At 39.6% G+C, this 20,819-nt stretch overlaps 1 protein-coding gene across 1 annotated transcript in view; it reads left to right on the top strand.

Moving 5' to 3' along the window:
• The first annotated feature begins 2,835 nt into the window (after nt 1–2,835).
• The window catches only part of UBR3 (ubiquitin protein ligase E3 component n-recognin 3), a 199,405-nt gene continuing 181,421 nt past the window's right edge, over nt 2,836–20,819 (top strand). Inside the window, exon 1 of the mRNA XM_052658353.1 lies at nt 2,836–3,380. Within this exon, the coding sequence (XP_052514313.1) occupies nt 2,836–3,380 (545 nt within the window). The remainder of the gene's footprint in view (nt 3,381–20,819) is intronic.

Genomic DNA, 20,819 nt, shown 5'->3' with positions numbered 1-20,819 from the left:
AAGTGGAATTGTAGAGTTATGTGGTAAAGTTATGTTTAACACTGTAAGTACATAACTGCCAAACTGTTTTCCCAAGAAGCTGTACCATTTTACATTCCCATCAGTGTTGTATGAGGAGTCCTATTTTTAACATTTGTTATTGTCTCTCTTTCTGATTATTGCCAATTGGTGAGTGTGTGTAGTAATATCTCATAATTTTGACTTATATTTTCTTAATGAATAATGATGTTTAGAATCTTTTATATGTCGATTTTTAATGTCTATATATTTTTATATGTTACATGTATTTTTATACGTCTGTAATCCCATAACATTCTGAAGGAGATCAGCCCTGGGATTTCTTTGGAGGGAATGATGCTAAAGCTGAAATTCCAGTACTTTGGCCACCTCATGCGAAGAGTTGACTCAATGGAAAAGACTCTGATGCTGGTAGGGATTGGGGGCAGGAGGAGAAGGGGATGACAGAGGATGAGATGGCTGGATGGCATCACCCACTCGACGGACATGAGTTTGAGTGAACTCCAGGAGTTGGTGATGGACAGGGAAGCCTGGCGTGCTGCGATGCACGGAGTCGCAAAGAGTCAGACACGACTGAGCGACTGAACTGAACTGAACTGAATCCCATAAGAAATAAATTCAAGGGATTAGATCTGATTGTCCACTTATGTATTTTCTTTGGTAAAATGTCTGTTCACCTTTTTAGCCCATTTTTCACTTGGGTTATTTCTATTTTTGTTATTACTAGTTATTCTTAATGGTTCTCTGATGTTGACCATATCTGCTATCCTCACAGAGTAGGTGGGAAATCTAGCACATGTCCAGGTTTCTGTATACGCATGGCAGTGTCTATGTAACTAAAATAGGGGGTGATATTTAAACTTGTTTTTGTTTTTGTTACAGAAAGAAGGCACTGGTGGCAAGTGGTGGAATTTTGTAGAAATTTTGCAGAGCATGTGGAGACCACTGAGGCGTGCTGAAAAGGCTTCATTTGCCAGCATGCATCGTCATGGTCAAGCAGAACAGGCGCCCTTGTTATTCTCCACAGGCAAGCCATCCTGGTGAAATACCAGCACACTGCTTCTACTGCCAGAAACCAAAAACACGGATTAGTGAATACACACGAGTTCTACCTTCATTTGAAATGTTTCTGGATTTTATTTGGTTTACGATTTGGTGATTCATAAAGGGAATTATTGAATTATTAGTCACTGTTAAATGATTGTGAAATGCTTTATTAATGTCGAGTCTGGTCAAGATGTGTGAAATAGTATGTTTTTGTTATGTTAGATTCATTTATTTCACTGTTTATGAATTGGAAATACTTATTCTACTTCTTTGGATTGCTTCTCCTAGAGTTTTATTCCTTCTTGGTTGTCCTTTGTTATATATTCCTAAATTACTTTTAATAATACATCCAGTTCTCTGGAGATGAGCTATGGAAACTTAATAAGCTGTGGTTTTTAGTTCTGGAAGGACTGTTAATGACAATCTCTTTTAAGATTCAGATTTTGCCTGATAGGACAGTGTAACTTCTAGAGATTTTGATACCTTGGGTCTGGGGTAGAGCCTGGGAATATATTTTGTGGGTAAGAACTTCAGGTGAGTCTTAGGATCAGGAAAGTTTGGGAAGCATTGATGTAATAGAAAAAGTAGGACTTTGGATTCAGATGAACTTGGTTTCTAGTCATATTTAATTGCCAGTTGTGTGTTTTTGGGACACATAAACCACCTCTGTAAGTTTAATTTCTTTATAGGATTATTGAGATAGTTAAATAACATACATAAAGAATGGGGCACAATAAATATGCAACAAGTTATCTATTCTAATTATATTCCATTTAATGACAATAATCGGCCAATATTTGAACACTTATGGACAATGATGAAGACTCATTCTTTGCCCTCAGAAAACTTACCAATTAGTAGTGTGGTGGGGATGAGGTTTTTTTTTTACAATGAAAAGCAATGTTATATCATCAAATAAGTTCAAAACCATTTTCTTTGGAAGAAGGAAAATGAAACACACAGACATTGCTAGGAGTGTAGGGTGATTTTATGGGGTGGAGTATGGGTGGCACTAGGAGCAATACAGACCAGGGGCAGGAAACAAGAAAGCATCTTTCAGAAAACACTGAAGAGTCCCATTGATTTCTTTCAAATAGAAAAATTAGAGTAGCACCAGGAGATAATGATAGAAAGACAGGTTAGTGGTGGACTTTAACAGAAGATTCAAGTAGTGTTTGAGTTTTGCTTCCACTAAAGATTTTGAACAGGAGAGAGAGTAAGAATATATCCTAGTCCTCTAAAAAATGTATTAGAAGTTGAAACTGATAGTAGTGCGAAGGTAGGAATTGATTCGGGGAGGAGGGGAGTTAGTTTTTTTTTCAGTAATAATAGTAATTCAATAGTAATTAAGGGTTTGATAATAGTGGAAATCTGTATCTCAAAACGAAATGGAGATGCCGAAATACATCTGAAAGAGGCTGTCTTTTATAGTTCAGGTAAATAAAGGGAAAAAAGGTCCATATTAAAGGTTTTCTATATTACCCATATCAAATTTTTAAAGAAGGAGAGTCCCTTCTTTTAGTGGTTTTCAACTACAAGAGAGCCAAAAGGCTGAAGAAAGAAACGGGAGGACTGTCCCAGACTAGAGGGTCGGGAAGCCCGCACCCCAGCGGGAGGGGGCGTGTGCATGGGCGGCGACGCAGGCGGAGGTGCGCGGCAGCCCCGGGGTATCGCGAGAGTTGGGCGGACCGAGCAATCGCAGCAGTCAATTCCCCCACCCTCCCGGGAGGAGCCGCCGGCCCTGGACTCTCCAAATTCTGAGCTCTCATCATGGCGGCGGCGGCCGCTGCGGCCGTCGGGGGGCCGCAGCCACCCCAAGCCGAGGTGCCTGCTCCCGGCCTGGCCCTGGACAAAGCAGCCACCGCCGCGCACCTGAAAGCGGCCCTCAGCCGGCCGGACAACCGGGCAGGTGCTGAGGAGCTGCAGGCGCTGCTGGAGCGGGTGCTGAGCGCCGAGCGGCCGCTGGCAGCGGCTGCGGACGGCGAGGAGGCGGCGGCGGCCGGCGGCGGGGGCGGTCCGGGGGCGGCCGAGGAGGAGGCTCTGGAGTGGTGTAAGTGCCTTCTGGCGGGCGGCGGAGGCTACGACGAGTTCTGCGCGGCGGTGCGGGCCTACGACCCCGCGGCGCTATGCGGCCTGGTCTGGACAGCCAACTTCGTGGCCTACCGCTGCCGGACGTGCGGCATCTCCCCCTGCATGTCGCTTTGCGCCGAGTGCTTCCACCAGGGTGACCACACCGGACACGACTTCAACATGTTCCGTAGCCAGGCCGGGGGTGCCTGCGACTGCGGAGACAGCAACGTGATGCGGGAGAGTGGGTGAGTGGAGCCTTTCCCCGGGGCGGGGGACACCGCGGGATTGCCCAGGCCGAGTCTGGAGAGGCCTCGGGGAGGGGAAGCTCGGAGCCGACTCCGAGCTGTCAGGAGAAAGAAGTGGGGGAAGGTGCAGCCACATGGGGATGGAAGTGACTGAGCTGTCAGCGGTGGAAAGGGGATGGGGAGGAGGGGAGAGCGGAGAGCGTATTTAGAGAACGAGGCTGGGAATTTCGGGGTAGCCGGGGCGAACGAGTGATTGCGAGAAAAGAGCCAGTGCCTAGAGTAGGAGCGGAGGGAAGAGGAAAGGATTCTTCAGGAATCTGGTGTCGAGCTGTCAATTGTGTACTTGCTGGGGAAGGCTTTAGAGCCGCCCGTTTCTTGGGAAGAAACTGATGATGTGATTTGGATTATTTGGGAGAGCGATGATATTGGGGACTAAATTGGGTCGCGGGATGATGAGAGTGGGGGAAGTGGTCTTGCAGCTGCAGCGGAGGACAGCTTGTGGAAAGGGGCTTCTGAACTGTCAGTATGTCAGTGTAGGGAAGGAGCTCCTGAGCTGATGGGGGTTGAGAGGGGAGGGAAGGGGAGGGGCCTGAATGAAAAGTGACTGTTGAGCTGTCAGTGGAGTATTTGGTGTGCTGGAATGACAGCTAGAATTGAGCTACTGAGCGAGCAGTCAGTTATAGAATACCCTCCACACCAGAACAAACAACACACTGAGCGAATTAGGAATCAAGTGCTAGGTCTTCTCTAGTTAAAAGGGCACTTTATTCACGGACTAATACGCGAACCTCTATCTAAAAGGAAACACTCAACAGATGCTTTTTCGATAGGAGTGTTGTACCAGGGTGTTGGGATTTGCCAAAAGACGTTTCAGAGATTGCAGGGAGTTAAAGAGTTGGTACATGTTGTGTCTTGGCTTGGGACATGATGTCTGGGGAAGTCCTGTGAGAAGAAAAAAGCTCAAAGAGAGCTTTTTGGTTGGGTAGTATCTGAAAGAATGTTAGCAAATCCAGTTATTCAAGTTTTTCGATTTTCAGGACTTATAATTAATGGTAGAGTATAATCCCTTTAGCAATGGTCTCTGTTTTCCTTGGAGTAGGTTACCATTACCTGTAGGTTACTGTTACTGCAAGATGTTTGTATCTATTAGGTAGATACATGACCTATGTCTTAAGCAGCTTATGCAAGAGTAGAAAATGGTAAGTTCCTTAAACAGTCTGGGAGTTAGTTAGAGGAGGCTTCTGTGCAGAGGGAGTAAGAAAAAGCTTCAGAAAGGAGCTTGCTAATAATGGTAATACTTGTAATTCTGCTGCTGCTGACGACAATAGTAATAATTGCAGCTAACATTTGCTAACTTTAGAGTGTGTGCCTAACACTTAAAAAATACTTTCAAAATTGATAATTGAATGGGTAAAATTTTTTTAGCTAAAAAAGCAAAAAAACAAAAATATACACAGTTTTAAGTTTCCCTCTCATCCTGTCTCCTGTCTGTCCAGATTCTTTCCGTCGCTTTTAGTTTCTCTTAGTGTGAAAACAAGGGTGAATATGTATTTTGATTTTTCAATCTCTTTATATCGTATACATTAGTCTATGCATCTTGCATTTTTCACTTAAGAGGTTTATGTCAGTAAATCAGTGTACTCTGTTAAAAAAAGTCTGCATAGTGTTTCATGTCATAAATTTGCCATTCTTAGTCATCACTTTTGATGGACATTTTGGTTCCAGTATGAAATTACAAGCTGATATACCTTCTTTTCACACCTGTGCAAGAGTATCAATGGTATAAATAAAGTGAAATTTCCAGATTGCCCCGCATAAGGCTTAGTAGTAAGCAGAGCACGTGACTGTTTCACAACAGCCTCATCAACAGAATGCTATTAAAATTTTGAATTTTTATCCACCTGTTTGGAAAATAATGATCAAATATTAAAACCTGCTTTACATGATTAGCTGATTTAATCAATAACTCCAAGACTGTTACTCATTATCCCCATTGTACAGAAGAGGAAAGTAGGGCACAGGGTTTAAGACACTCGCTCAGGATTACACAAGTAGTTGGCTGTGCGTCTTTATGCCAGAGCCTGACAGCTTCACCATTCTATTGCCTTTACAAATAACATTCTTATTGGTACTTTCATTCGTTACTGTGTTCTTTTTTTAAAATATGCCATTCTTAGTTACTCCTTTTTTTCTTTTTAAAATCTTACCTGTTAAAAACATTTAAGAGGGATTTCAAAACAGAGGAATTGGAACAGATAATTAGACATTTTTACTTCTTAGTCAAGGTTAACATTTAAGAAACCTGCAGAGTACATAAAGTAGAAGATAATATTGATTCTTTCCTGAATTTTAGAACCAAGGGGCATAATTATCAGGTTCATTTGGATGAGATGCATATCTGATCTCTCATTGTGATGCTTCATTGTGGGAGCAGAAATATCTCAGTGAGTTGCTTTCAAGGTCCTTGTACAGTTTTAGGGCATCTGGTCTGCAGCCGGTCCATAGCTTAACCTCATAGCATTTGCCTTTACTGACATCTTGTAGATTCTTATCTTTCCCCTAATCAGGCAAGCCTCCCCTTACGAGATGATACACGCGTGTGTGCTCAGTCGTGTCTGACTCTGCGACGCTATGGACTGTAGCCCACCAGGCTCCTCTGTCCATGGGATTCTCCAGGCAAGAATACTGGAGTGGGTTGCCCTGTCCTTCTCCAGGGGATCTATAGTACTAAAATTATTATTGTCTGTCTAAAATGCATGGCTAGTGTCTGTACATGCCAGCAGTTGCCATGCCGTTTCATGACGGGCAAGAGTGAACAATAAACAATAATACGGCCATGAGATTATTCTGAAATTTTTACAACTCTTTGGGTTGGACAGGATAATTCTTTTGGGCTATGCACCTAATTACTGCCTTGAGAGACACAGGATGTTAACCAGTGGTGCAGGTTGAAAGGCTGCCTCTAGAATCTTTTTAGAACTGGGAATCATTAAAAAATTCCTGGTGGGCAAAGCTGGACTACCCTCACATGGATGGAATGTAACTTTTTTCAGTGTTTGATATTTCTTAAAAATATTTTTGGTTGCTAAAGATCGAAGATGTGTTGATTTTGGTGGTGTTTGTTATTTTAATTGTCATAGAAGTTTGTATATCGTATTCAGTAAATTTTAAAGGAAGGATTCTATTGTTCTCTGTATCTTGTTCTTAATAAAAGAAAAACCCTGCTGTGCCTTAATCCTTTCCCCAAGTGTCTGACTGTTTTGGGTAGGATGTTGTATGATTGGAGATGGGAAGAATCAAATATTTGGTCCATTACAACCTGTATTACTGTTTAATTTTCAGATTTATAATTATAGAAATATGCAAGGAGGATTGAGTATTCTTTGATTAGTAGTAATAAATGTGGCATATTAACAGGTATACAAATCAAAGGAAGAAAACAGCTGAGAATTCATTTGTGGGAAGAGATTACAAAGCCTATAGAAATTGTGTATTAGTAATTGTGTCTTTGGACTTCCTGCTTCCAATGCTAGAGGTGTGAGTTTAATCCCTGGTCAGGGAACTAAGATTCCGAGCTTTGCAGCATGTCCAAAAAATAAATAAATAAAAAGAAATTTAAGTAAAAATTTTAAAGATAAATAAATTTTAAGAATAGTAATGGAAAATATAAAATAATGTTTGACTGGTTTGGGGTTCTGATGTTACAAACCGGAAATTAGAATTTTAAACATTTAGTTTTCAAATTTTGATGCAGAGGATGACTGTTTTCATATTCTATTTTGCATTACAGATTTTTTTTTGCTACCTTCCTTATTCTTCCTACAGATTTTAAACTCTTTAAAAATTAAAAAATTCATCTTGCTATTATTATTCAAAGGCTTTTGCGCTTGCTTACAAGGTAGATAGTATGTGTTGAATTAAATTGGATAAACTAGTGACTGTTTTACCTTAAAGTTTACCCTGAAGTCACATTGCTTTAGTTATTCAGGAGGTGGCATGGATTATTAAATCCACAGCATCTTTTTTTTTTAGGAGAAGAAATTTTATTTTCAACGATTTGTGCAGACAGTGGTGAATAAAAAATTTTATTTCAGCTATAAAAAGCTGACTTCATTCCACCCTGGCATACAGGGTTTATGGTGTGCCAGTTTGAATCTGAGGCAGTACTACTATCCCCATTCTTCTACCCTTAAAAGACTCTTTTAAGGGAACAACTTCCTATGATTTTCATTCAAAAATATGACATACCAACCAAAGCATCTTTTTTCAGTGTGCTTCAGAAATTGTTATTATTTTTCAATTTCAAAAGTAATACTTACTGATTATAACATAAAAATAGGTGGATAAAGTAAAAAGTAAAGTTTCCTCTTTGCTCCATCCCACTTCTCAGTGAGAGATTTCCCTTTCTTTGGAGCTTAATTGTAACTAAATTATAACTCAAATTATAATTTAACTTAATTATAACTGAAAAGATTTTACTTATAATTTATTCAGCATTTCTAGATGTTTTGTTGTGGAAAGTTTTTAGGTTATTTGGTGTGTGGCAGTGCTAGAAATACTTTGGCCACCTGATGCGAAGAGCTGACTCATTTGAAAACACCCTGATGCTGGGAAAGATTGAGGGCAGAGGAAAAGGGGACGACAGAGGATGAGATGGTTGGATGGCATCGCCGACTTAAATGGACATGGGTTTGGGTAGACTCCGGTAGTTGGTGATGAACAGGGAGGCCTGGTGTCCTGTGGTTCATGGGGTCGCAAAGAGTTGGACATGACTGAGTGACTGAACTGAACTGAGTGCTAGGAATTGAAGCCGTGGATGTCTGGATGAATAGTGTTACGCTCTCTGTACCTTGCTTTTCCCCCGAACATACTTATTGAAACTGTCTCTTATTAGTACATGGAGAACAATTTGATTTTCTTTTTAAATTGTAATCTATTGCATTTTGATATTTTTGTATTTTACTGTAATTTATTCAGTCAGTTCACTACGGATAGACATGTAAATTAAGTCTTGGGCTTAATATAAGCATAACCATAGTCAGTATTCTTGTATACACGTCTTTGTGTATGTGTGAGTATATGTGTGAAGATAAACTCCCTGAAGTAATATCTTGGTTAATGGAAATGTGCATTTTAAACTTTGATAGCGCCCTCCAAAGAAATTAATTTATACTTTTACCAATAATGTATGAAAGACCATGTTTCCCAACATCTTGGCCAGTATATATGGTGTTACCAGTTTTTCTGATCTTTGTTAATCTGATAAGTGAGAAATGATATCTTTTTCATCTGTTATCCCTTCCCCCACTGCCCTCTCCTCCCACACTGAAGTATTTTGAAGCAAATCTCAGCTATCTTACAGTTCAGCTTATAAATATTTCTGTATTTCAGTAAAGAGATATGAACCCTTAAAAATAAAATAGAACCCAAATGTTTATTGACAGATGAATGGATAAACAAAACATGGTATATTCATAAGAAAGAATATCATTCAGCCTTTACAAGGAGTGACATTCAGACACGAGCTACAATATAGATGAACCTTGAAAATCTTATGCTAAATGAATAAACCTGCCATAAAAAGACAAATATTGTATGATCCTATTTATATGAAGTTCTTGCAGTCGTTTAATTACCAAGAGAGAAAGTAGAATGGTGGTTGCCAGGGGCTTGGCAAGATGGAAGTGAGGAGTTGTTTAATGGGTAGAGTTTCAGTTTGGGAAGATAAAAATGTTCTTGAGTTGTATGGTGGTGATGGTTGCATAATAATGTGAATATCCTTAAAACCACTTAAAATGGTTAAAATGATAAATTTTATGTGTATTTTATCACAAAGGATTGTAGTACTGTTACCACAATTATAGTACTAAAATATTCATAGTTATTTTTTAATATCTTCAGCTATCCAGTGAGTGTTCAGATTTTCCCACTTGTCTCATAAATGATTTCTTAGGGTTGAATTAGGATTAGGATGCAGAGTTCTACTATTGTACTTGGTTTCCAGTTCTTAGAAGAATCTTAATTTATAGTTTTCTCCACTCTTTTTTCCTTCTTTGAATTTATTAGTTGAAGAAATCAACGTTCTGGGATTTAATGATTGCAGCTCTGTGATATTTAACTTGTTCCTGTGCCCATTATTTCCTGTAAACTGGTAGCTGGATCTAGAGTCTTGATCAAATTTTAGGTTCTGTTTTTGGAGAGGTGGTGCAAGAAAACTTTATAATGGTGTCATACTTCCTGTTGAATTGTAGCAGGAGTCACAGAATATCTGCTGGTCCCTTCTTGAGTAAATGTGAGGCTGATCAGCGTGTTCAGGTTTGTCAGCCCAATCCATATGTCGTAAAGCTCCATATCATGTCAAAGATTTTTGCAGCTATTGACTATCACTGTCTAGATCCATTATTTCATTAGGGGCTACAAAATGGTAATACTCTAATTGTGTTATCCTTTCATATATTACTGAGTTCTTTCTAGAATACTCAAAGTTTCAAGGATCAGCTATACTTACTTATACCTATATCTCTAGACATGTTTTACAGAGATCTACTGAGGGGTGTACTGTGGTCAGACAAACTTGGGAAATATTACATGTTGTGTATTTTTGGCTATCTGCAATGTATAACATTTTAAAAAAATCCTGAGGTAAAGAAATCTGTAAATTTGAATAATCAGAGATTCATTGATTAAATCTAGGAAGCTATTATTTTTGAGTCATACCAGTTTGGAAAATTTTGTCCACTTGACTACCCTTCCATTACCTTAATGTCAGCATGTCGAAAACTGAATCAGCTGTATATCTCTCCAAAAAAGATTTTCCTTTTCTTTCTTTTTGTTTAAATTAGTTTAATTTTCCCTCCTTGTCAGAAATCCCAGCTATTAGCGGCTTAAACTTTGAAGCATTTATTGTTTTGCATCTCAGGACTAGTTCAGTGTTACAGGGACACTGTCTTTTTATAAACTTTTGTTTCATCACTCAGTTTGTTTTTATTTTGTCTTTGTTGTCTCATGGCTGGGGAAAAACAGAGGAGTGGATTTTGGGTGGATATCTAACAGTGTCTGCTTGTATCATTATTGATTCTTTCCTTTTCCTCTCCTCACATGCTTGATACTAAGACCTGTTCCTTTGTTTTCTCTTAGATTTGTTCTTTTCATTCTCTGCTGTTACCTTAGGCCAAGACTTCATGACATAATAATCTATTCCATGATAATTACTACTTTCCTGCCTGTAATAATTTCACAGTTCAGTCTGACCTTCACTCATACAGAATTATGCTTCACATATGTCACAACTTTGCTTACAGTAACTTCTCATATTTTATAGGCTAATGTCTGAAGCCTTTAGCCTGGCGTCAGTGTTTTCCACAACATGGCCTCTACGTACATTGCCAGCTTTATTGTCTCCATTGCAGTAGGACCCTCTCTGTTACTTTTTTTTAATTTTAGTTCACTGTTTGTATTCCTGTCCTTGAAGTCTCAGTTTGTATCCTGTGCTGCAAAGTCCGGTTGCAAGTTTTATTTTTACTGTCAAGCTCATGTGTAAGGGCAGCACTCCTATAGCATACATACAGTGTGAAACCATACTGCAGGATTTGATTTTCTGAATTAACAGTTGTTTTTTTTCATTTTTAGTTTCTATCCCTACAAATAGCAAACTTTCAATAAAGATTTTATGATGAGGACCTTGCCATATGTATCTCTTTTATTTGTGTTTTCTTTGCTCATATTCAGAGTTTTATTTGTGTATTTACATGGATTTCTTGTGAAATTTTCTTCCCTGTGAATCTGGAATTTTCTCCATAGCAGTATCCATCTAACTCAAGTCACAAATTCAAACAAAGGAGCACAACACTCCTCCTGTACTAAGAGCTTGGAGGAAGAAGAGTTAAAGAAATCTTTGTCCTCTGTTCTGTGTTCATTGTACTTTTTGTCATTGCTAATTTACTAGAAATAATGTAGACAGATTCTGCTTAGTGGAGAAGATTCTACTTGAGCTGAGTGTAATTTCTAGTCATCTTTATTGTTATGAGGTTTAAGTACAACAGCAGTGTGGAAGTCTGGTTAAATTGTAATTTTTTTCTAATTTGTATTTCATATTAAAGTCTAAAACTATTTTCAGCTATGAACCATTTTCAATATACATAAAAGTATAAAAATATAACAAGTACTTTTATACTCACCATTAAGATTAATAGAGGTCAACTTTGTTAAATTTGCCTTAGAGCTTTTTTCAGTCAAAAAAATGAAAGATCCTCTTCTCTCTATATCTTTTCCTCCCTAAGAATTACCATTATCCTGAAATTCCTGTGTCATATGCATGCATGTTTTACTTTTATATTTATTCAATATGTTTTACATTTGCTTAAATGTACTACATTTAAACTATATATGTGTGTATAATTCTTTTAGTATGGAAAATTGACATAAATTATTTTCTATTAATCCTTCTTCATCTTGCCTTGTTCATTTACTATGTTACTAAAATAGACTAGTTTATTAATTTCTAATTGTTATTAAACATTCTATAGTATGATTAAACCATAGTTTGCTTATCTTTTTCTTTGCTGAGGGGGCAGTTAGATTGTTTACATTTTTCATTGTTTCCGAAAGGGCTTCAGTGAACATCTTTGTATGTGTCTCTTTGTGTAGATATACCAGAACTTTTTTTAGGCTGGAGTCTGAGGAGAGGGATTGCTGGATCATAGGCTGTGCGTTCTTCAGCACACCTTACTAGATAGCTGAGAATTGATTTCCATTGCTTTATCCAATTTACTTCCAGTTACTCTTCCACCAGGAATTTGAGTTCCCGTTTTTCTATTTATCAAGAGTTGCTGATACATTAAGAAAATAAAGAATATATTTGAAAAATTTTGCCAGTCTGTTGGATATAAACAAGCATGTTTTCACATGTTTTTAGGCCATTTAATGTCTTCTTTTGTGAACTGCAGGCTTTTCTCTAGCTGTGGAGAGCAGGGGCCGCTCTCTAGTTATGCTGTGTGAGCTTCTCATTGTGGTGGCTTCTCTTGTTGCTGAGCATGGATGGGCCCGCACAGCAGCAAGGACCCGGCACAGCCAAAAATAAATAAGTAAATAAGATAAAATAAAACACAGTTACCCTCAATTAGATTTAAAAAAAAGCTATAAGCATTTTTTAAAAGAAAGGTAAAGAGGATTACTTTAAAAAGACACAAATAATACAGACTAGAGTGGACATTTGTGTGGTTTTCTATTTTAAATATAACAGTGTATTCCTGTCAGTCCCGAACTCCCCAAATGCCCCCCTTCCACCCCGCCCCCAACTCTGGTAACCACAGGTTCATTCTCTAAGTCTGTGAATTTGTTTTTCTTTTGTTAATAAGTACATCTGTATTATTTTTTGTCTTTAGTTTCTACAAATAAATGATTTCATATGCTATTTGTCTTTCTTCACTTGGTATGATAGTGTCTAGGTCCATCTGTGTTGCTGCTGATGGCATTATTTCACCATTTTTAGTGGCTGAGTAATATGGCATTGCGCATACCACATCTTCTTCATCTATTCATTTGTCAGTGGACATTCAGGTTACTTTCATGTCTTGACCACTGTCAATATCTGGCACCATTTATTAAACAATCATTTTTTTCTTCATTGATCTCACTGCCGCTATATGACAGATCTTGTATCAGTTTCCTGTATATGTCTTAAACCCTTGTATTGGTATGTCTCTTGTAACAATATCATACTGTTTTAATTATTATAACATTAGAATAAATCTCAATATGGCAAGATTTTCCTTATTGTTCTTCAAAAGAATTTTGGCTATACTTGGTCCCAACTTTTTCGTTTCAATTTCAGGGTCATCTTGTCAAGTTCTGTGGAAAATTCTGTTAGTTATTTATTGGAATCACATTACATTTTAGGGCACTGCAGAAGGAGGCTCTAGAAGGATGTTCATTATACTATTTGTAATAGGAAAAAAAATAGAAGCAATGAGATTAGTAAACTGTGGTTTAATCATGCAGTGGAATTCTTTTCAGTAGAAAACACACTTTGTTGAGTAGTATTAAATCTGCCTAACCATGAGAGTAATCCAAATTGTTTTTTCTGTAAGTAAAGTAATTTCCTCCATGAATTGTGTAGCTTTTGTTAGATTTATTCCTGGATAATTTATTTTTATTTCTACTATAGATGCTATCATTTAAAAATTGCTTTTCTAATTTCTTTTTTATTGCTTTTTCCTAATATTTTGTATTATAAAAGTATTCAAATGCTATTAATTTTTTAATATAGATCAAGCAATCTTTGAAGTCTCTTCTAATAGCTAATCTGTGTATTACAGTAATCTGTGTATGTGTATATAAATGTGATTAAGATTTACGTATTTTTTGGGTACGGTGGGTCCTCACTGCTGCACATAGGCTTTCTCTGGCTGTGGTGAGTGAGGGCTGCTCTTCCTTGCAGTGCGTGGGCTTCTTGTTGTAGTGCCTTCCCTCGTGGAGCACAGGCTCTCGGTGCGCGCGGCTTTCAGTAGTTGCAGCTCCTGGACTCGGGAGTGTGGGATCAGTTGTTGTGGCACACAGGCTTAGTTGCTCCGTGGCACATGGGCTCTTCCCAGACCAGGGATTGACCAGGTGTCCATTGCATTGTGAAACGGATTCTTAACCACTGGACCACCAGGGAAGCCCCTCGAATAATATTTTAACTGAGTTGAGAGTTTTAGTTGACGTTTCTTTTCCCTTACACTGTGAATATACTTTTCTGTTGTCTTCTGGTCTCTGTTGCTGAGAGCTTATATTCCGTCTAGTTGTTCTTTTGTGGTTAATCTGCCTATTTAATTGGTTTCTTTCAAAGTTTATTTTTTGGTAATCTGTAGTTTCACTGTGATGTGTCTGTTTGTTGGACTGGTTCTAGGTGAGGATTTGTGCCTCTCATCAGTTCTGAAAATTCTCAACCATCATCTCCTTGAATTTTGAGTCTCTACTATCTTTATTTTCTGTTTTGGATACCATGTTATTGTATTTATTGGATCTTCTCATTCTGTCTCCTAAAGAGAGCTCACTCACTTTCTATCCATTTATCTTTTTTTCCCCCCTGAATTGAGGTAATTTCCTCAGATCTGTCTTCTTGGTACTTCCTTCTTCAGTTCTATCTGATCTGCTGTCCAGTGTGTCTATTAAGTTTTTAATTTGAATGAATGTAAATTTCATTTCTAGAAAAATCTTTAAGGAAAATTTTACAGAGAATTTGAGTTTTATCATTGGTCCAGTGTCGATTTTAAAAATTGATTTTTAGTTTGGGGGTTCCAAAGCTGCAAGAATAATATAAATCCCAGACTTGCATGAAGCCTAGATTTGTGGTTTTGACTTCTTAAGGGAATTTTAAATCTTACCCATTGCTCAGGTAGAGATAATTCTGCTTTTGTAGGTGATTTTATTGGGAGAGTGGGGACAATTTAATGGAATATATTCTTTAAAGAATCTTGGGAAATCTAACCTGTAATAATGGAAAGAATTCCTGGAATGCTGGTTGGCATGAATATATTTTTGATTTATTCAGTATGATATTTTTACTACCACAAAACTCCAGTTAGCTTATCAGTCATCTCTGAAGAACCCTTATATTTTGACAGGGGACCTTTGATGTTGGTCTTGCTAACTGTAAGGACTTGTTTCGGTTGCTCTTCCCAACGTTTTTTGTCTTTTTGTCCTTTGGTAAATCACTCAGTTTTCCTAGGCTGTAGTTTTTCTCACATGTAAAATAGGGATGGTAGGCAGATCAAAACCTGCCTACTTCAGGTTTTTTCTTTTAAACTAAATGTGACACTAAACACATAAAATAGAATGGTTATTACTCTAATTGATTGCCCAGGACTATGAAACATTGGCGTACTGTAATGATATTCTATTACGCTAGTGCTCTTACAGATAGAACTGTTAAGCATACCCTTTTATCAAAGTGTTGAATTGGAATGCTTGACCAAGGCCATTGCATATGGTTTTGAGGGCATGTTTTTGGAATAGCTTGATAAGAAATAATTGGCTCAGTGGTAAAGAATCTGCCTACCAATGCAGGAGACTCAAGAGTCATGGATGGGTTCTATCCCTGCGTTGGTAAGATTCCCTGGAGAAGGAAATGGCAACCCACTCCAGTATTCTTGCCTGGGAAATCCTAGGGATAGAGAAGAGCCTGGTGGGCTACAGTCCATGGGGTCCCCAAAAGTCAGACATGACTTAGTGACTAAACAACAACGACAGCAGTAAGTTGCACAATTTAAAGTACAGTAAATTTTCATGTGTGTGTGTGTGTGTGTGTGTGTGTGTGTGTGTGTGTGTGTGTATCAGTCAGTTCAGTCGCTCAGTCGTATCTGACTCTTTGCGACCCCATAAATTGCAGCATACCAGGCTTCCCTGTCCATCACCAACTCCTGGAGTTAACTGAAACTCACGTCCATGGAGTCGGTGATGCCATCCAGCCATCACATCCTCTGTCGTCCCCTTTTCATCCTGCCCCCAATCCCTCCCAGAATCAGGGTCTTTTCCAGTGAGTCAGCTCTTCGTGTGAGGTGGCCAAAGTACTGGAGTTTCAGCTTTAGCATCATTCCTTCCAAAGAACACCCAGGACTGATCTCCTTTAGAATGGAATGGTTGGATCTCCTTGAGTCCAAGGGACTCTCAAGAGTCTTCTCCAACACCACAGTTCAAAAGCATCAATTCTTCAGTGCTCAGCTTTCTTCACAGTCAAACTCTCACGTCCATACATGACCACAGGAGAAACCATAGCCTTGACTGGATGGACCTTTGTTGGCAAAGTAATGTCTCTGCTTTTGAATATGCTGTCTAGCTTGGTCATAACTTTTCTTCCAAGGAGTAAGCGTCTTTTAATTTCATGGCTGCAGTCACTATCTGCAGTGATTTTGGAGCCCAGAAAAATAAAGTCTGACACTGTTTCCACTGTTTCCCCATCTATTAGCCATGAAGTGATGGGACCAGATGCCATGATCTTCGTTTTCTGAATGTTGAGCTTTAAGCCAACTTTTTCACTCTCTTTCATTTTCATCAAGAGGCTTTTTAGTTGCTTTTCACTTTCTGCCATAAGGGTGGTGTCATCTGCATATCTGTGGTTATTGATATTTCTCCCAGCAATCTTGATTCCAGCTTGTGCTTCTTCCAGCCCAGTGTTTCTCATGATGTACTCTGCATATAAGTTAAATAAGCAGGGTGACAATATACAGCCTTGACGTACTCCTTTTCCTATTTGGAGCCAGTCTGTTGTTCCATGTCCAGTTCTAACTGTTGCCCCCTGACCTGAATATAGGTTTCTCAAGAGGCAGGTCAGGTGGTCTGGTATTCCCATCTCTTTCAGAATTTTCCCCAGTTTCTTGTGATCCACACAGTCAAAGGCTTTGGCATAGTCAATAAAGCAGAAATAGATGTTTTTCTGGAATTCTCTTGCTTTTTCGATGATCCAACAGATGTTGGCAATTTAATCTCTGGTTCCTCTGCCTTTTCTAAAACCAGCTCTAACATCTGGAGGTTCACAGTTCACGTATTGCTGAGCCTGGTTGGAGAATTTTGAGCATTACTTGACTAGCATGTGAGATGAGTGCGGTAGTTTGAGCATTCTTTGGCATTGCCTTTCTTTGGGATTGGAATGAAAACTGACCTTTTCCAGTCCTGTGGCCACTGCTGAGTTTTCCAACTTTGCTGGCATATTGAGTGCAGCACTTTCACAGCATCATCTTTCAGAATTTGAAATAGCTCAACTGGAATTCCATCACCTCCACTAGCTTTGTTCGTAGTGATGCTTCCTAAGGCCCACTTGACTTCACATTCCAGGATGTCTGGCTCTAGGTGAGTGATCACACCATCGTGATTATCTTGGTCATGAAGATCTTTTTTATATAGTTCTTCTGTGTATTCTTGCCACGTCTTCTTAATATCTTCTGCTTCTGTTAGGTCCATACTGTTTCTGTCCTTTATCGAGCCCATCTTTGCAGGAAATATTCCCTTGGTATCTCTAATTTTCTTGAAGAGATCTCTAGTCTTTCCCATTCTGTTGTTTTCCTCTATTTCTCTGCATTGATCGCTGAGGAAGGCTTTCGTATCTCTTCTTGCTATTCTGTGGAACTCTGCATTCAGATGCTTATATCTTTCCTTTTCTCCTTTGCTTTTGGCTTCTCTTCTTTTCACAGCTATTTGTAAGGCCTCCTCAGACAGCCATTTTGCTTTCCTGCATTTCTTTTCCATGGGGATGGTCTTGATCCCTGTCTCCTGTACAGTATCACGAACCTCAGTCCATAGTTCATCAGGCACTCTATCTATCAGATATAGTCCCATAAATCTATTTTCTCACTTCCACTGTATAATCATAAGGGATTTGATTTAGGTCATACTTGAATGGTCTAGTGGTTTTCCCTACTTTCTTCGATTTAAGTCTGAATTTGGCAATAAGGAGTTCATGATCTGAGCCACAGTCAGCCCCCGGTCCTGTTTTTGCTGACTGTATAGAGCATCTCCCTCTTTGGCTGCAAAGAATATAATCAGTCTGATTTCAGTGTTGACCATCTGGTGATGTCCATGTGTAGAGTCTTCTCTTGTGTTGTTGGAAGAGGGTGTTTGCTATGACCAGTGCATTTTCTTGGCAAAACTCTATTAGTCTTTGCCCTGCTTCATTCCGCATTCCAAGGCCAAATTTGCCTGTTACTCCAGGTGTTTCTTGACTTCCTACTTTGGCATTCCAGTCCCCTATAATGAAAAGGACATTTTTTGGGGGTGTTAGTTCTGAAAGGTCTTATAGGTTTTCATGGAACTGTTCAGCTTCTTTAGCATTGCTTATTGGGGCATAGACTTGGATTACTGTGATATTGAATGGTTTGCCTTGGAGACGAACGGAGATCATTCTGTTGTTTTTGAGATTGCATCCAAGTACTGCATTTTGGACTCTTGTTGACCAAGATGGCTACTCCATTTCTTCTGAGGGATTCCTCCCCACAGTAGTAGATATAATGGTCATCTGAGTTAAATTCACCCGTTCCAGTCCGTTTTAGTTCGGTGATTCCTAGAATGTCAACATTCACTCTTGCCATCTCCTGTTTGACCGCTTCCAATTTGCCTTGATTCATGGACCTGACATTCCAGGTTCCTGTGCAGTATTGCTCTTTACAGCATCAGACCTTGCTTCTATCACCAGTCACATCCATAGCTGGGTATTATTTTTGCTTTGGCTCCGTCTCTTCATTCTTTCTGGAGTTATTTCTCCACTGATCTCCATTAGCATATTGGGCACCTACCGACCTGGGGAGTTCCTCTTTCAGTGTCCTATCTTTTTGCCTTTTCATACTGTTCATGGGGTTCTCAAGGCAAGAATACTGAAGTGGTTTGCCATTCCCTTCTCCAGTGGACCACATTCTGTCAGACCTCTCCACCATGACCTGCCTGTCTTGGGTGGCACCACAGAGCATGGCTTAGTTTCATTGAGTTAGACAAGGCTGTGGTCCTAGTGTGAGTAGATTGACTAGTTTTCTGTGAGTATGGTTTCAGTGTGTCTGCCCTCTGATGCCTTCTTGCAACACTTACTGTTTTACTTGGATTTCACTTACCTTGGACGTGGGGTATCTCTTCACGGCTGCTCCAGCAAAGCGCAGCCACTGCTCCTTACCTTGGACGAGGGGTATCTCCTCACCCTGCCCCTCCTTGCCTTGAACATGGGATAGCTCCTCTAGGCCCTCTTGCGCCCGGGCAGTCACCGCTCCTTGGACATGGGGTAGCTCCTCCCGGCCACCGCCCCGACCTTGGACTTGGGTAGCTCCTGTCGGCTGTTCCTGCGCTGTTGCAGCCTGGCACTCTTGGCCGCTGCCCCTGACCTTGGACGTGGGGTAGCTCCTCTTGACTGCCGCCCCTCGGGCATGGGGTCCTCCTGGCTTCTTCCCCTGACCTCGGACATGGGGTAGCTCCTCTCTGCCATGCTTGTTGCCGTTGCAGCTGCCTGCGCTTGTGCTTCTTATAAGGCATCCTCAAAGACAGGGCAGATTAAGTCATCCTGGCATGGAAATATGTATATATATATTTGATCTGGTGTTCTTCACTCAGCATAACCATTTTAGGTTCATTTATTTTGTTGTATGTCACTAGTTCATTCCTTTATTGCTCAGTAGTATTTGACCATCAGGTTATAACACAATTTGTCTATCTGTTAATCTGTCAATGAACATTTGAGTAGTTTCTAGTTTTTGAGTATAACAAATATAGCTGTTATGAAATACTCATATTCAAGTCTTTATGTGGATATTAACCAGTTTTTATATGGATACTTTCCTTTGGTAAATACCTAGGTGTGTAATGAGTGGATCATATGATAGATGTGTATTTAACTTAAAACATTTTTAAAACATTTTTATTGTGGTTTTATAGATATATATATAAAATAAATGAAGTGTGCAGTTCAGTGGCGTTAATTACATGATGTGTAGCTTTTAAAGAAACTTTCAAAATGTTTTCCTTTGTGGGTATTCCATTCTGCATTCCTACCAGCAGTGTGTAAGTTCCAAATCTTCTGCATCCTTGCAAATGATTGCTGTGGTCAGTCTTTTTAATTTTAGCTGTTCTAATAGGTGTGCATCACTATGAACAAAGCTAGTAGAGGTGATGGAATTCCAGTTGAGTTATTTCAAATCCTAAAAGATGATGTTGTGAAAGTGCTGCACTTAATATGTCAGCAAATTTGGAAAACTTAGCAGTGGCCACAGGACTGGAAAAGGTCAGTTTTCATTCCAATCCCAAAGAAAGGCAATGCCAAAGAATGCTTAGACTACTGCACAATTGCACTCATCTTACATGCTAGTAAAGTAATGCTCTTCTTTAAGCAGGCTTCAGGAATATGTGAACCGTGAACTTCCTGATGTTCAAGCTGGTTTTAGAAAAGGCAGAGGAACCAGAGATCAAATTGTGAACATCCACTGATCAGCAGGAGAAGGCAATGGCACCTCACTCCAGTACTCTTGCCTGGAATATCCCATGGATGGAAGAGCCTGGTAGGCTGCAGTCCATGGGGTCGCTAAGAGTCGGATACGACTGAGTGACTTCACTTTCACTTTTTACTTTCATGCATTGGAGAAGGTAATGGCAACCCACTCCAGTGTTCTTGCCTGGAGAATCCCAGGGACAGGGGAGCCTGGTGGGCTGCCATCTGTGGGGTCGCACAGAGTCGGACACGACTGAAGTGACTTAGCAGCAGCAGTAGCTGGATCAGCGAAAAAGCAAGAGAGAACATCTATTTCAGAAAAACATCTATTTCTGCTTTATTGACTGTGCCAAAGCCTTTGACTATGTGGATCACAATAAACTGGAAAATTCTGAAGGTGATGGGAAAACCAGACTACCTGACCTGCCTCTTGAGAAACCTGTATTCAGGTTAGGAAGCGACAGTTAGAACTGGACAGGGAACAACAGACTGGTTCCAAATAG

Source organism: Budorcas taxicolor, chromosome 2, assembly GCF_023091745.1.
Source record: "Budorcas taxicolor isolate Tak-1 chromosome 2, Takin1.1, whole genome shotgun sequence".
Taxonomy (NCBI): Eukaryota; Metazoa; Chordata; class Mammalia; order Artiodactyla; family Bovidae; genus Budorcas; species Budorcas taxicolor.
This window is presented reverse-complemented; position numbering and strand designations above follow the sequence as displayed.